The following is a 17,161-nucleotide window of genomic DNA, read 5'->3' on the forward strand; positions in this document are numbered from 1 at the left end:
TTAAGTTTTGGTTTCAATGAGAATGAATTTTTTATTATTCATATTTTTGTTTCTGATAAATAATTCAAATGTATTCTACAATTTGGCCTACATTTGAGTCTGTTGGATGCCTGTTGAGTTAAGCTTGATCCTTCCTATATAGTTATTATTGTTGTTGTTATTGTGTGAAATTCTCTGCAGTATTTTAAAAGATATGTTTGAGTAAATGGAAATTAGAAGAATGATGAAAATGAATGAGAATATTGTATAAAAAAAAAGGGGGAAAATTGTTGGTTGAAGTCTCAAAGCGTATAATGAGTCAACTTGAGACCCAAAAGTTTTTCATGAAATCATAGTCTGATCACCTAAGAAAAACAAAACAACGAATCTAGCCCAGCCCTTCAGGCCATTTAGCTTGCTTACAACAATACTATGTGCTTCTTGAAAAGTTTGTGCGACAAGTTGATATTATTATGCAAAAATGGGGTCTGTATTACTGAAAAGTAAGTGTGTACATGAAAAAATACAACACGAGGGGGTGAGCGTGGGAAGGTAATAGAAAAAATAAATAGAACTTCGAGAAAAAAGAAAAAAAAAATGTGAGACCTAAAGCTCTACAATCATCTCATAGCAGTTGGCATATTTCAAATACTGCCCAAAGGAAAAAAAGGTTGAAAAAAACAGTGAATATCTCCCACCAGAAGGCCATACTTGTGTTTGAATTTCCGGATAACTTGACTTGCCTGGTAGCAGTTGCATCTACCTTGCCATAACCAACTCCCCCCGTCAGATTCATGTGCATTGAGACAAGCTGCTCTGATAATTTTCTGTGAGATCCATGAATATTGGCAAAATGAAAATCTAATCAAAATCCTGTCTCCTGTCCAATCTATATTGAATCTCTTCTGACAGGATATCAACCCAGGTGTCAGGGACACCAGGTAGGCACCAATGCATGCAATCCTGACCCCACTCTGCCACAGCATCTTTCTTTCCTAACCAGATTGATGGATGGGCGTCTGCTCTGAACTCGCTCAAATGAGTCAGATCAAGCAGTTGAATATCTGTGCCTTGTAATGCCTCTTCAATCAGAAGATTTAGTTGTCTTGCTTCTTTGTTGACTCCATTGTTGCTGGGATCAAACCACAAGTCAAGCTGTCCAGGAATCAGTACTGATTTATCTCACAAACATACTTTTCCAGATATCAGTACAAGGAAAAATAGATTTTGAATGAAGTCGAAAAAGAAATCAAGTAATCAACATTTTATTTTGTTTCTGAGGTGATTTTGAGCCATTTGGAAGTTTTTTGTTTCTCTTCATAAAGTTCCAGTGATTTGAATAAAACTAGAAATTTCAAAAGTTTGATGTTATTTTGATATTGACCAGGACAAAAATTGATACTATAAACCCTAATTCAAAACCTCTGCAAGGAGTAATTGAGAGTATAATTGTAATCCATACCTGGGATTCCTCAAGCGGCTTGTCAAACAGGCAACTGCCATTTTGATTCCAGTCACCACCATAAAAATGTCTTGGAGATTGCAAGCGCCAGAACTTGAGTGTCTTGCTTGGTACTTTCTTTTGTATATAAGAAATCATATTTTTAAGAACAACCTTAAATCCATCGTGCATTCCAAGCAAAGGAAGTATTGGTTTCCCTGCCTTATAGAAAACAAGAGGTTTCTCTTTTGGGAATTTATCAGGGCCCCACCTAGTCAAAATCAAATTAAAAATGAATTCCCAAGGTCAACATGTATTTCAAATAGTTTGAAATGTACGACAGGAGTCACAGCATGCAAACATCTCATAACATTCCAACTAAATAGCCACAGCCACTTCCTTGCTACATTTATTAACCCAATCTTACATAAGTCAAATACAAGAAAAATTGATATAGGAGTGTTTTTTTCAGTAAGCAAAATTGATCAGGGTTTTGTTGCTATTTTTAGACTGGTAGATGTAATCAAATTTGTAATATCTGAAAATATTTTCGGATTCCGGTATGCATCTTATTCTTTTCTTTTACTTCTTTCTATTTTTATTTTTTTCTGTTTTCCCCTCTCACTAATTTTTGGTAGTATCTTATAGAGGAGGCTTTTCAAATATTTTGCAACAACAAACTCATTAAAATTGCATGGTAAGTACTATCTAGTTCTAGAAACTTTTTACAGTTATCTATATTTATTCTGTCCTACCATGCAAAGGAATATATACATGTGTGTGGTAAGAATTTAAGGTGCTCCTGCATTAATCCCCCAGGCTGGAAAAACTCAATTTCAAGTTCCTATCATTTTTCATGATCTATTAAATCTCAAACAATCATTTCCACCCTTCACTGTCCACTTAGGCTTTGTTTGTATCATGGAAAGTAATAGGCAAAGGAAAAGAAAAAGGAAAGAATCTAAATTTTCTTGTTTGGTTTATGGTGGAAAGAACTAAAGAAAATACACTATAATAAAAATTATCAAAAAAAATTGAAGAGAGGGAGTCCCATTGTATCAACCTCCTGAAGCTATGGAAAAAACCTGTCGATGGTCCATTGTCTTAACTTTTGCCCAAAACCCATCTTTTCCAATACTGATAACAAAAAATCCTAGTTGACATGGTCTTAGGTCTTTTCAATGTCGATTTTGCAAGCCCTCCTTCCCCCCACACCCTCCCCCCCACAATTGACATTCTTCAATCCATTCACCAAAATTTTAGCCAGCAATTTGTATGGCCATCTCACTAAATTATTTTATTTTATTTTTTGATGAATAAATTGCAATATATTAATAAAAAGAAAAAAGGCACATCAAGGAAGCGCCCCAAAGTATGCAGGTGGTATACAAAAACGGTTAAAGAACCCCTTAAACAGAGCCTAACTAATCTACAAAATCCACACAAGAAAGGGGGCCAAAGTCTAAAAACTCCTTGGCCTAAGCCCATAGGTTACAAAGGAAGAAAGATTTACACCCTTGAACCGAATGACCCTCATTTTCAAAAGCCTTACTGTTTCTCTCCTTCCAAACTATCCAAAAAAGACACAATGGAGCTACAAGCTACACTTTCTTCCTCTTCTTTCCCACACAAGACCCAAGCCACCTTAATAACACCTCTCTAATTGAATATAGGAGAACCCACGACATCCCTAAAAGAGAAAACAATAAATTCCATAAACTTCTCATTAGCTCACAATGCAAGAGGAAGTGATCGATAGACTCTCCCTCTGAAAGACACAAATAACATCTGTTAGCCAAAGGGCACCCTCTCCTCTGAATTCAATCCAAGGTTAAGACCTTTTTCCACATGACCTCCCAAGCAAAAAAACTCACCCTCTGAGGCACCATAGAGTTCCAAATTACTCTTGTAGGAAAATCCCCTTGTCTTTCCGGTTCCAAAACCTTATAGAGAGATTTGACAGGAAATCTACCATCCTTTGACTTTGTCCAAACTACTTGATCTTCCACATCACTATAAACCCTCCTCCCTTGCAGTCTTAAGAGAAAACACTCCACATCAAACACCTCCCAGTCGTTAAGCTGCCTAGAGAACCGAGGAACCCACACTCCCCCTCCAGAGTGGCTCCATACATCCTCCACCCAAGCCTCCTTATCCAAGGAAATAGAAAATAAGGATGGAAAAGAAATACACAAAGGATCGTCTCCATATCACATGTCTTTCCAAAATCTAACCCTCCTACCATTCCTCACAAAATAAACCATATTGTTGCCTATCACATCCTAATCTCTCCTAATAGTTTTCCACAAACCAACCCTAAAACTACCTCACATCACAAGACCGCCAACCATCTGCTTCTTCCCCATACTTCCCACAGATAACTTGCCTCCACAAAGCCTCCCTTTCTACCGCAAAATGCCAACTCCATTTGCACAACAATGCCAAATTCCTCACACCCAAACCACCATTTCATTTATCTAAGCAAATAATAGACCAATCTACAAGATGCGGCTTCCTTTCCAAAGCCCCACCACCTCAAAGGAAATCCTTTTAGATCTGCTCCAACCACAAACTCACACTCCTTGGCATATAGAACGGGGACATACAGTAAACAGGCATACTGGATAGAGTGCTCCAGATCAAGGTCAACCTGCCTCCTTTGGAAATATATTGCCTTTTCCAAATCGAAAGTCTTTTCCTCAGCCTTTCCTCTACCCCATCCCAAAGTGCCACCTCCTTAAAACGAGCACCCAAAGGAAGCACCAAGTAAGAAGACGAAAGCATGCTAAACTTGCAACCAAACTCAAGAGCCAACTCCTCTACATTCTCCACTCTCCCCACCGGAATGAACTCACTTTTGTCCAAATTCACCCTCAACCCTAACATGGCTTCGAACCCCATAAGAAGGCAACTCAAGTAGGACATCTAATCTAAAGAAGGCTCACAGAAGACTAAAGTGTCATTTGTGAACAATAAATGAGAGATCTCCACTCCCGCACCTCCTTTACCACTGAACCGCCACCCTGGCAAAAACCCTCCCTCCTTTGCTCTCTGTAACAAGCAACTGAGAGCCTCCATGACAATCACAAAAAGGTAAGGGGATAAGGGATCCCCCTGTCTCAAACCCTAAGAACTTTGGAAGAAACCGGTGGGGGTTCCGTTAATAAGGACGGAGAAGTTGATAGTGCCAACACACCATTGGGTCCAACTGATCCACTTAGCTCCAAAACCCATCTTTTCCAATAACCAAAAAAGAAAACTCCAGTTTACATGGTCGTATGTCTTCTCAATATCCAGCTTACAAAGGATGCTACCACCTCCGCCTTTCTACATCGAATCAATAGCCTCATTAGCAATCAACGAAGCATCCAGGATTTGTCTTTCCTCCACAAAAGCATTTTGGGACTTGGAATCTATCTTTCACACTACCTTTTTAAGCCTATTAGCTAGCACCTTCGCAAACAACTTGTAAAGGCTACCCACCAAGCTTATAGGCCTAAAGTCCTTGAGATCTTCAGCTCCCCCTTTCTTAGGAATTAAAACCAAAAAAGAGGCATTAATGCTCTTCACAAACCTACCCTGATCATGAAAATCCTTAAGGAACCCCATAACTTCCTCCTTCAGAAAACTCCAACTGAACTGCCAAAATGCCATTGAGAAACCATCAAGACCAAGAGTTTTATCTCCATTGAGGTCCGAGAGAGCACCAAAAACCTCTTCCTTAGAGAAAGAAGCCTCTAACATTGCTGCATCCCCCCCTCCAAGGACCCCAACCTACAACTCATTGCATCTGGGCCTCCATTCCTTTGTTTCAGACACAAGGGAGTGGAAAACCTGAACCACTCTATCTTTGATGTCTCGCTCTTCTGTTACCCAAGTCCCATTTATCTTGATCTTCATCATAGAGTTACCACTCTTATGAGCAATAGCCATTTTGTGGAAAAAGCCAGTATTTCTGACTCCTTCCCTCAACCATAACTCTCTAGACTTTTGCCTCCAAGAGGTTTCTTCCATTATCACCCACTTCTTGTACTCCTCCAAGGCCTGCTTTCTAAGACTTTGCTCTTCTACAGTCAACACCTTATCTCCTTCTATAGAATCCCAAAACACCATCTGCTTCAAGGCTGATTCCTTTCTAGCAAAGGCACTTCCAAACACTTCTCTATTCCAAGTCTTCAAGCTAGCCTTAAGTGCTTTAAGTTTTTCAGACAAAGTGAAACTGAAAGACCCTTTAAACTAGAAGCCCATCCACCAACTCCTTAACAAATCCTTAAAACCATCTTCCTTCAACCACATATTCTCGAATCTGAAGGGGAAAGGGCCCTTCCTCGCTCCTCTGCCGTCCAACAAGTTTGGGCAATGGTCAAAAACAGGTCTGGGAAGAAGACATTGAACCGCCCCACTGAAATAGCTCTCCCAATCCTCAAAAACTAGAAATCTATCCAACCTTGTTTGTAATTGATTATTCAAACCTACCCTCCACGTGAAAGAATCCCCTTGCCATCTCACTAAATTAATTGGCCTAAAGTTAATATCCTTAGCCCCTACTTTCTTAGGCACCAAACAAATGAAGATTGCATTAAGACTTCTAACAGGCAAACTGACTCATGAAACTCCTGCAGAAACACTAACGCTGCCCCTATCACAATAGGCTAGGAACTCTATCAGAAGACTATCAAAAACTATCTGGCCCAAAGAGATCCTTATCTCATCTCCAGTAAGCTTAGAGGAGCGCCTACACATCCTCCATAAAAGGGGCCTCCACACCCTACTTGTCAGTGGAAGATATGGATTTAAACACTAGCCCCTTTGGCTTAACATTAGGGATGGGAACACCAAACTTTTTCACAGGATGGCAAATTCTCCCTTTCATGAGTACACTAAGAGTAGAAGGATCTTGGGTGGAGGAATCTGAGTGGAAGTTTGGTGTTCCCATCCTCTTCTTTAAGCCATCCCCTTCTTTAACTTCATGGAGACTTTCATCTCCATGAGGTTTCTGCCATGATGGCCAACCTCTTATTTCCTCCACAATTACTCTTCTAGCCTTAGCCTCCTGCACTGAAATTGGGCCCTCTTTCTCTTTGTTATCCCAAATACTAGTTTAATTTTATAGTTTTACAGATTTACACATTTCCAAACACAAACCCTATTCCATCTCCAAATCCTCCTTTAGAGGTTTTAGCTTTTTGTCCAGAATGTAACAATGGGAGCCCCTAAAATCATAACTATTCTACCAGCTTCTAACTATATAACTAAGCCTCACATATTCTCAAACTTAAAAACGACATTTACCCTTTCTCACACTGCCACCGTGAAGGAGGATAGGAGAAAAATACGAAATTGGTCTCAGGAGGATAGACTGACCCACAGAGAAAAAGTACTCCTCCCAATCCCTAAAGATCATAAACCGATCAAAACAAGGAGCAAGAGAACCATTCGATGCACCACACAATGGAACCAACCACCACACACCCAAAAGAAGGAAGGTCCACAAGATTGTATTCCTCAATAAAACTTGAGAAATTTCTCATAGCTCTAGACAGATAATTTCCATTTTTTCTTTTGTAAGGGAACCAAACCACATTGAAATCTTTGCCCAATACACCAGGGCTCCTCCCGCAACCCTCTAATGGGCATACAACTACTCCCATAACTGGTCTTTCCACTGTCACCACTGGCCCATAAATCCCCATAAACACCCAAACAAACCTGTTCTCAGCATTCGTAAACTTGCAGGAAAGGAGTCTTTTTGTTCCTTTCCCTGGTTGCTTCTATGCATTTTTTTTTTGTATACTTCATGTGTACTTCGCTACACCTCCTTTTAGGTGCCTTTAATACATGTTTTCCCATTTGCCTATCAAAAAATAAAATTCTTAAACTTGCAGGACATAAAAATGCCCCACCTCCATCTCTGAAGCACTGAAGGACTCTAACATCCCAAAAAACCATGATACCTCTTGCAGCCTCCTTAGCTTCAAGAATGCTCCACTCCAAACAGCAACTAACCCCTAGGCTCTTCAGTAAACCTTCTGACATAGCCTCCATTTTAGTCTCTTGGAGGCACAGCAAGTCTAACCTGTGAACTCTCAAAAAATACTTAATCACCACTCCTTTGTCAGGATCATAAAAGCTGTAGACATTCCAATATTCTCAACTTCATGGATCAACCTTTGCTAAAGGCCAACCATTAGAACCAGTTACAGTCTCTTTGGTCCCATTACCATCATAATTGATCAGGCCGAAAAGCTTAGGCAACTCCCTATCTTTGCGAGAACAGGTCCTTTTCCTTTTCTTTTTCCTTGGAAAAGGGAATCTTGACTGGGCACTTCAAGCTTCAATATCCACCAAAATCTTCAGAATATTCTCCTTATAACCATTAACTGACATGCCCAAATTACTACAAAACTACACAAATTTCCATTTCATCCAAGCAGTATGTTCTCTAGTCTCTGAAGATGAAACCCCTTCATTTTCCTTAAAGATCATAGTCCTCCCATCTTGAAGAATCATCCTCAAAGGGCCCTCCCCATGCAAAGGTCTGACAGCTTGCCTCAAGTTGCCTTACACCTACAAAGCCTCCTCGAGTTCCTTCTCCCAATTGTCTTGCTGAGCATCCCCCAACCCCAAAGAAAAAGGAGAATAAAGAGAAGCACCCAGAACCCTACCCTCAAAGGAGGAATCAGAAACCATAGTAAGGATCAAAGACTCAACTAGGTGAATATTGTTGAGGCTTCATATTCAATAAGCCTTGACCATCAAGTCCTAAACAGGCATTCTCAAGCCATTAATCAAACACTTAATGGGTTTTTGGACAATGAACAATTTCACTACTAAGAGCTGAAGAAAGTAGCTCACTTATTACCATCATCATTGATTCATGCAGAATCCAGTCTATAAAACTATATCATTTTGAACATTTTATCCTCCAACTACCTTATGCTAAATCCCACGGCTCATAGTTGCCTTTTGAAATATTCCCATACTAGCCTCAGCTAGTCTTCATCATTGAAGCATTTATACCACCTGTGAAAGATCTTCAATCACATGCCTCAACTCAACCAACTTTGTTAACTGTTCCAATTTTCTCTTCGTCGACATCAAACCATGGTCCAGATCTAGGGTCAGCATTGTACCAAATGGATGCAGCAAGAGCAATCAAACTGTTGTCTGCTACCATGCAAGTGTAATCTATGCTATATTTATAATTTTTCAATAAATAAACAAGAGAAAATGACTAGTGATTGTGATGTGTTTGACATTACAACCCAACTAAAGAGCTTCTAGGATTTATAAGGCCTATGAACAACTCCACCATATGATTTTCTGTTAATTCCATGAAAAAAGAAAAACGGAAACTATTAAAAAGCATTTAAAATATGGCTACAACGTTAGCCCTTGGTTACTCCTAATGCCTTTTTGTTTTTTGATAGGTAGATTTTTGTCCCTTTACCGATTGAGCTAGGCCTCAAGGGCATACTCCAAGTGCCTCACACTACTTAAATCACATGACCCCTAGTAAGACTACTTAAAAATACTAGGACAAATAGAAATCTATGGAAACTAAAACAAAGCCACAAAAAATATGCAAGAAAAAAAAATGTCAATTGAAACATGACATTCCACTGGCCTAAGATAAGTTTACAAGTAGGCTTTCTTGGCCATTAAGCCTCTTGGGTGCTCTTGGGTTAACTTTAAAAAACTTTGGCATCAGAGGAACATTTCAAGAAGTTGACTTATGGATACAAAATGTGAACTTGTTCTCACTTCGATTCTTATTTTCCCCACTTTATCTTATTATTAGATTTGATATACACCAAATTAAATGCTTTGCAGAATATAGGTTTCTTTTTTCCATTTTCTTTCTCAATCTTAGAAGTATTAGCAGCACACTATAAAAAAAAAACTCCAAAAACTTTCCCCCAAATGAACTTATCCTTAAAGAATTAGAACAGTGTCACTAAAGGGCTGTTTTGATCATTTTATCTTTTAAAATGAAGATAGTTCAATGAAAATGTAAGAAGAACCAAATTAACCTATAGAATGAAAAAAAATTTTGATACACAAAGACAAATTTAAAAATACATCAGAATGGTAGATAGCTTCTTTCTACCAATAAAAAAAAAAGAAAAAAAGTAGATAGCCCCTTTCTGTGCTTCTGTTGCAATTTGAAAATCAGAAGCCATGATTTTCTTTTCTTTTTTTTTTGATAAGTAAAGAGAATTTCATACATAAAGAGACGCCAAAAAAGCGACTCAAGGTATACAAACCTATACACCCAACACCAAAAGGGCCAAAGAAAAAGAAGAAGGAGAACAACATCCAGTTGGCCCAAAAAACAACCTTAATAGGATCCCAACCAATCAATAAAATTAACCATAGTTAGAGGACATTCAACTATAAACAACTTACCCTCAGACCAAAGAGAATAAACAAAAGAGTATTTCAATCTCTGGATTGACAACACACCATCCTTAAAAGTCAATCTATTTCTCACCTTCCAAACCGTCCAAAATATGTAAAGAGGAGCAACTCTCCACACCTTCCTGCGCTTTTTGCCCACATAAGAACCATGCCAACTAAGGAGAGTCTCTCTAATTGAAGAGGGCAGCACCCAAGACACCCCAAACAAAGTGAGTAACTCCCATAGGACCCTTGTTTTTAAACAATGAAGAAGAAGATGGTCTATGGTGTCCTTATTCTCAAGACACATAAAACATCTATTTGCCAAGGCCCATCCTCTTTTCTGAACAAGATCTAGGGTTAAGGCCCATGATTTTCTGTGCAAAGTTGGACTTCAAAGTTTATAGGCTTCATCTTACAAGTACAAACTAAAACAATGGAATTTGATGTCCAACATGGATACAAGGAATTTCGCACAGAAATCTCCAACAGACCAAGATGCAATATTGCGATGGACACGAAAGCAGGTCTTGACATATTGATTCATTTTCTTATGAAAATGAAAACAGGCGCTGGTCTATGACGCATTAAAAAGAGACAATAACTAGGAATGCCCTTGCTTAGTAGTGATAGTTTCTGACAAGACCAAAAAATGCGAATCCCATTTGCAATTTTCCCGTCTCAAGACAAAATCTTTTTTCCATGTCAATCGGTTAATTAACACCTTCAACTTAACAGTTTAGAAACTGTATCAATGCATAAATGATGTGGAAACAACAAGAAATAATAGAAATCTGCTCATTGAATTATAATGCATAATTTAGAAAAAGAAAAAGGGAGTTACCAATGGCCAGTATTGAAAATGAGAACATCATAGAAATCGGTGATATTGACCCAATCATCTGCGGGAGTATCAACATTTACTCGGTATATTCCTTCCCGTCCATCTTGATCAGAAGGTGCTGACTGTTTTGGCTGCCACCTTTGTTTAATCAGTTATGAGCAAGTGAGGTTGCTATTTTCATGAAAACATCAAAGCAAACTAAGATTCTTAACAAAGTTTTAGATTAAGTTTGAGGAAGGTTAAACCCTGAATGGCTCTACATCAGAACAATCAACACTCATATAGATATAAATACGGTTTGTTGTTTTGCTTCAAATTAAAACTTCACCACACCTATGCAAAAATATCAGTAGATCTCTTGTTAACAAAGGCATCATTAATGAAATTCTTCCCTGCCTTATCATTTGGGCATGCAAACCAGGTGCCTAACAGTTTATTAGCATATAAGTAGATGAGGACATCTTTCATACCAAGATTTTAGCATGTTGCAAATATTGCTAGGTAATATTTTCTTGAATACATATGTCAAATGAAGAGCTCATTGGAACTTCTTAATATGAAGAAGTAAAAGCTATCACACACCAAGTTGAGCGATCAGAAAAACCCACCACAAGAGCAGGATATCAAGGAATTCAATAGAACATTTAGCTGTAATTTCTAATCAACTTTGCATGGTAGCATCTAGTTCAACATGCTTGAATATCCCAACTTAAGCATCACTTTGTGAACCTAAGAAGATAAAGAAACATATAACTTGCAGATTAAGGTTGGCAACAGGTTCAACTTCCAAGAAAAAGCAAATACCATGTTCTGTTATATTGTTGAAGTGAACTTGACTCAAATATAAATGAATCAAAGAAACCCAGCACACAACATGTAACCATGCACCATTTCAGAAGCAAACCAAATCAAGCAAGATCCAGGAACGCTAAAGACAATGATGATCTCAGCCAGTTGAATAAAATGGAGGCATAAAATATATTCCCATTTTTATGAAAGAATACATCATCCAAGAAATGGAGACACCAGCATATTTTCACATGAAAGGAAATGGTAATGTTGTTAATCTGACACATGCACATATATGTGATCACATACACATGCAACCCATTAAGTGGCAACATTGGTTGGATAGGAAATATAAAGGAAGCCCTCAAAATATGGAAAATAAATCCCCTATTTACATGGGGAAAACTACAGAATGTGAAAAGTACGGAAAAGAAATCTTCTGCTTGCAGAAAATTGACGATAGTGACTTCGTAAGAATTTAGTTCAAAATTGGAAACTATTCTTATCATAAAATAATCAACTAATGAACAATGCATCTAAGTCATTTAGAGGAATGATGACCTTGATTCCAAATCCTTTTCTTCTTCTTTCCTTCTTCACACATACATCATTCACCTAATAAGAGAGCCTCACATGTGCAACAGTAACCTTTTTTCTCTTGTCACACAACAGGTATAGAGTAAAGCAGAGCATGCATTTAAAGATTCTATATTTGTAGTTTCTATAAAAAATAAGAAGATCCCTATGTATAGATTCTTTAGTGTAATTCAAGTGGTATTAGTTACTTTCTCCATGTTTATAGATTCTTTGACAATATTTTCCCTACCACAAGGCAATGGTGGGCCACAAATATAACTAATAATAGATATCAACACTAAATTAGGTGACTTGAACATTCCCTTAAGCTAATGTTCATAAATGCCATCAGTCACAAAGAAAAAAAATGGTAAAAAGCCACCAAAACAAAGATAGATGGTTAACACCTTAACTAGATCATCCATATCATTATTGGAAGTTATACATTGTAATTATTTATTTAATGCAAAATCAATTACCTGGGTTAACAGGATTAAATAACAATCTCCTCATAACATCTTTTCCCGTTAACCATTACTCCAAGGGCATCAAGAGTCCCTCAAAACATTCGAGATACCTCTGACAGCATTTTAATGTGAAAATACATTTTTTGAAACGGAATCATCACTAAAATGACAAATAAGCGTGTGACAAATAAATGCATTCGCTTTAAATGCTAGAAATTTGAAGGGAAAAAGGGCAAAACCACATCAAATGTTCAAAAGAAAAAAGGGAATAATTTCTTCTTCAACTGCTCTATAAAAATGAATCAATACAAACAGCCAGTATGAAATTAATACAGATTCTCTACGATTAAAATATAGAGAGTAATGCAATTACTAAAACCAATGCAAGTTATCTACAATTTGGAGAAGAACAATCTATATCTAGAAATTTTGATTATATCGAGCAATGCATCCTGAGAGATTAAATTGAGAAGCAAAGCAACTGGGAAAAAAAATGACGAAACCCTTACTCATATTTCGCAAGCAGCACAGCTCGATGATAGGCCACAGTGACATTGAATTTAGGAAAATAAGCACCTCTCCAAGCCCCCTTCCTCTTCCACCTCTTGGCACCCGCATCGGCCACCCTCAAAATGCAAAGAAACGAAGCCAAGAAATTCTCATTCAAGGAGTCCCCAACAAACCCAATTCGCCTATTCCTCATCAGACCCAGAAACCCAACTGGGTCGATCCTTGGAAAATCACACCCAGAAGGGACCCACCTCCAAGAATTGATCCGACCCATGTTATCCCTCTTGTTCTTGAGGCAGTTCCATGCGTTCCTGTGGAATGGGCAGGTCTCATCATAGATGGGTTCGTGGGAGGGGTCTTCAACCCAATTTCCATGGAAAAGATTGCATTGAGGAGGAGAAGGGGAAAATGCAGGCGTGGATGGGGTTAGAGAGTTATGGCTTTCCGTGGGAGAGTGTGCGTAGAAAGGGAGGAGTGTGGAGTAGAGGTAGAGGAGCAGACAGCTGAAGAAGATGATCCCCGGGAAGACAGAGGTCGATAGCTTCAAGTTGCGCATCATCAGAAAAGGATTGATTTGTGTGAGATCAAAATATGGATAGATTTATTGTTGATTGCTGTTATTCAAACTTTGATGAATTTATTTTTTTGTAATTTTTATTTGTTTATTTATTTTAAATTTTAGTTCTATTGTTCATCCCATTTGTGAAAATTTTTAATTTCCTTCCATACGTGATATTTTCCAATTAAAAAATCTACCATTACCAAATTATTTTAGGTGATATCTCACATTGAATGGATGGAAAGTTCCTAGGCTTATAAGTTTCTCTTAACTTTATAAATGTGTTTTAAAATCCTAATTCCCTTTAAACTTAAACCGAACAATATTTATATGATTGGGTGTAGGCATTATAAGCACCTCTTAACCTTATAGATACATTTTAAATGTGTAGATCCTTTTAGACCTAAAGTAAATAGTATCTATACGGGTGTGTGAGTCCTTACATTTTAAGCTTAGTTTAATTTTATATATATATTTTTTTAAATTTTGAAATTTATATTTTTATATTAATAGTTTAATTTTATTTCAATCTTGTTAACTTTAATATTTTATTTGTAGTCCAATTGTATTTTATAGGGAAAAATTACCATTTGGAAAGAAATTTCCATTTGTAGTCCATTCAATATTACTTTGGGTAATTGAAAACATATGAAAGATTTAATTTATTTTTTGAGCTTTTACATTTCTATTTTTATTTTATTTTCATGTTTTATTATTCAGACCATAAATGTATTTTGAGGAGAAATTGATATTTTCTACTATTTTAATTAATTTTAGTTTTTGCTTTATTTTATTCTATTTTTCTCATTTTTATTTTATTTTCACATTTTGTAATTTGTAGAATGAAGAATTTTGAGAAGAAAACAATATCTTCTATTCCATTTTTTTTTTTAGTTCTAGTTTTATTTTTCTTTTTTATATTATAGCTATATTGTTGTTATTAATCTTAATCTTAATTTTCATTTCTACTTGTATTGTTAATAGAAATTAACAAAGTTTTTTTTATTATTTTAATATGAAAAAATAAAGAAATGAGATGTTTTAAATAATAGCTGTTGGGTTGTAGGTGATATGTGCCACGTTATTGTTGAACTTCATCTCTTGGACAAAGAGGAATTTTTCTATATAAATACATACTACCAATGTCTTAAAAATAAATTACTTTAAATAAAAAATATCTTATATTTTTTTCAATTTGTTTTTTATCTATTTAAAAACTCCATAATTAAATTATTGATTTTTTTTAAGAAATGTCAAAATTCTCATACTAGGAATACATGGTATCAACTTTTCAATGCAATTTCTAATACCGAATTCAAGACCTCAATGATGATACTTGTCAAAAAATTTATAATTACATATTGAAATTTCGTAGTCATCTAGGCATTCATGCATTCCATGTTTTCTCACCTCAAGGCCGCTAAGAAGGCACATAAATGATACACAACATAAGGCGTGCTATCTTCTCTTTGACCCAACAATGCTCCCATGGCATAGTCACTAACATCGCACATGATCTTGAATGGAAGTGAATGGTTAGGAGGCCTCCTAATTGGTGTCAAAGTGAAAAACAACTATAACTTAACAAATGCTTTTTGACATGTCTTGATCCATATAAGATCTAAATCCTCAAATATTAAGGCTCACAAACGATAAGAGATCTTTGAAAAATCTTGAATGAATCTTTTATAGAGCCCTACATGCCCCAAGAATAGCCTTACCTCCTTACTTACCTCCTTAATGGTAGTGGGTGGAGGCAACTTCAAATTGAGCTCGATTTTTGATAGATGCAAGGACAAAAAAAAAAAAAAAAAAGAAGTGAAATTTCAAAGTTATATCGTCAAAATTTTGTGTGTTGAGTATGGTGGATACAAAATATGGAGAAATGCCAAGTGACGTCGAAAAATAGGATATTTCACTGATATTTATTGAATTTTCATACTTGTCACCAAAAACCCACTCTGCTCATCTTGCACGTTTTAACCACCAACACATAACTTTTTCTTTAAAAGAAAAAAAATGTAATTTTAACTATCAAGTTCTTTAAAAAATAAAAAAGGAAAATTATTGAATAGGATGAACTAAGAATGAAAATTACCTGAAAAGGTCACCCAATGCGATGACCTCTATGAAGAACCAATTTTTTCATAAGACCTATTTTCCTTTTAACTCCCATTAAAAAATACTACTTGCTAGAAAAGAAAGAAGGAGAAAAAAAATAAAAAAATCCTTGTTCTGGACTTCTATTTTGCCATCATTGCACTGCCCTCTCCGGTCGGGCCTTCCTTTTCTCCTTCTTATCTTTATCTTGGTGTCAACATTTTTATTCGACCTTATTATCATTGTATGTCAAATTCTTCTTTGTTATTGTTTCATTTATATTTAAGAAATCTTCTTTTTATGATTTCACTTTCTAGAATTCATTTTGGGTACCCTTTTACACCAAGTTCAATTTCTAGGGCTTTGTATACAAGATCTCCTCTTTACATTAGTTTCAATTTCTAAGGTTTCATGTAGATATGAATTTCTAAGGTTTCATTGTGGATGTTTGAATTAAATATGAATATTGTTTATTTTGTTACATTTTTCCTTCCTTTTGTCGTTTGTTTCTCTTATCAATGAACACATTAGTGTCCTTATGATAACTTTATTTATTTTCTCTTCCAATTTAGAGAGAGAGAGAGAGAATCCTTATGATAAGGCCTTTAGCCATTATTTATTTTCTTTTCCAATTTAGAGAGAGAGAGAGAGAGAGAGAGAGAGAGAGGGTCAAACCCCAATTCCCTTTTCGCTATTTTCCAAAGAGAAAATGAAAAATAAGAGATTTGGGATTTGAAAACATATATGGAAATTAAAGGAATTATGGGTAGTCTAAGCTTGACGGTAGGGACACTTACAATTGGATTCTTGATATCATGGTTTTGTCTTTCATTTATGAGAACAATTTAACATTTACATGTTAAAAATAGAAGTAGTACTCTAAGAAAAAAGCACCACAACAAAATTGGAACTATGGTTTACTTACATCTATAGGAAAACATTATTTTAGACAAAATTGGGAGATTTTAAAAATTGATTTCTTGGTTTGGAAAGGATGTTGGTAATTAAACTTCTCAAAATAAACATAGGTAACACAATTAGATCTTTGGAAACAAACATTTTATGCTTACATTTTGATTGCACACAATTGTAACTCTTGCAATCCACTTGTGGTGAGTGTTCATTAGTAGTTTGTTTCCCACTAAATATTTTGTTATAGGTCACGCATTGTTATTATTTTGTTAGAACTGTTAAGGTTTTTGCTTCAAGTAGACATTTTAACTTTTTCTTTGGTTGCTTTTAACCATTCAATCATTCTGCTTTTGTCCCTTATAGTGTTTTTAAATATATATTTTTTTTATCCTTAAAGCTTTGTAATTTGATTAATAGCCAAATTCAAGTCTAAATTTATTTATAGCCTTATTTACCTTGCTAGAAATATATCACTCACCCCATCCCTAATTAGGCTATTATGCATGATGTTTATGATGCATTAGATGGAATATGTATTACTACATGGATGACATTCATTTTCTCTTTAGATTAGAGTTTGAAAA

The 17,161-nt window shown here is 36.1% G+C and overlaps 1 protein-coding gene across 1 annotated transcript; it reads right to left on the reverse strand.

Annotated features, from left to right (window-relative positions):
• Window positions 1–447: 447 nt before the first annotated feature.
• On the reverse strand, window positions 448–13,579 carry LOC117909246 (protein trichome birefringence-like 12). Its single transcript, XM_034823203.1, has 4 exons — window positions 13,006–13,579; window positions 10,665–10,802; window positions 1,442–1,691; window positions 448–1,134 (listed from the first exon to the last, which is right to left on the reverse strand). The coding sequence occupies exons 1-4, from the start codon at window positions 13,563–13,565 to the stop codon at window positions 841–843; spliced, it is 1,242 nt and encodes a 413-aa protein (XP_034679094.1). The 5' UTR covers window positions 13,566–13,579; the 3' UTR covers window positions 448–840.
• Window positions 13,580–17,161: the final 3,582 nt, after the last annotated feature.

Source organism: Vitis riparia, chromosome 3 (assembly GCF_004353265.1).
Source record: "Vitis riparia cultivar Riparia Gloire de Montpellier isolate 1030 chromosome 3, EGFV_Vit.rip_1.0, whole genome shotgun sequence".
NCBI classification, from domain to species: Eukaryota; Viridiplantae; Streptophyta; class Magnoliopsida; order Vitales; family Vitaceae; genus Vitis; species Vitis riparia.

Coding starts and splice junctions, on each gene's coding strand:
- LOC117909246 (XM_034823203.1), bottom strand. CDS start 13,565: ATGATGCGCAACTTGAAGCTATCGACCTCTGTCTTCCCGGGGATCATC. Junction 1,692..10,664: donor ATTTTCAATACTGGCCATTG/GTAACTCCCTTT, acceptor GATTTTGACTAG/GTGGGGCCCTGATAAATTCC. Junction 1,135..1,441: donor AGCCGCTTGAGGAATCCCAG/GTATGGATTACA, acceptor ATTCCTGGACAG/CTTGACTTGTGGTTTGATCC.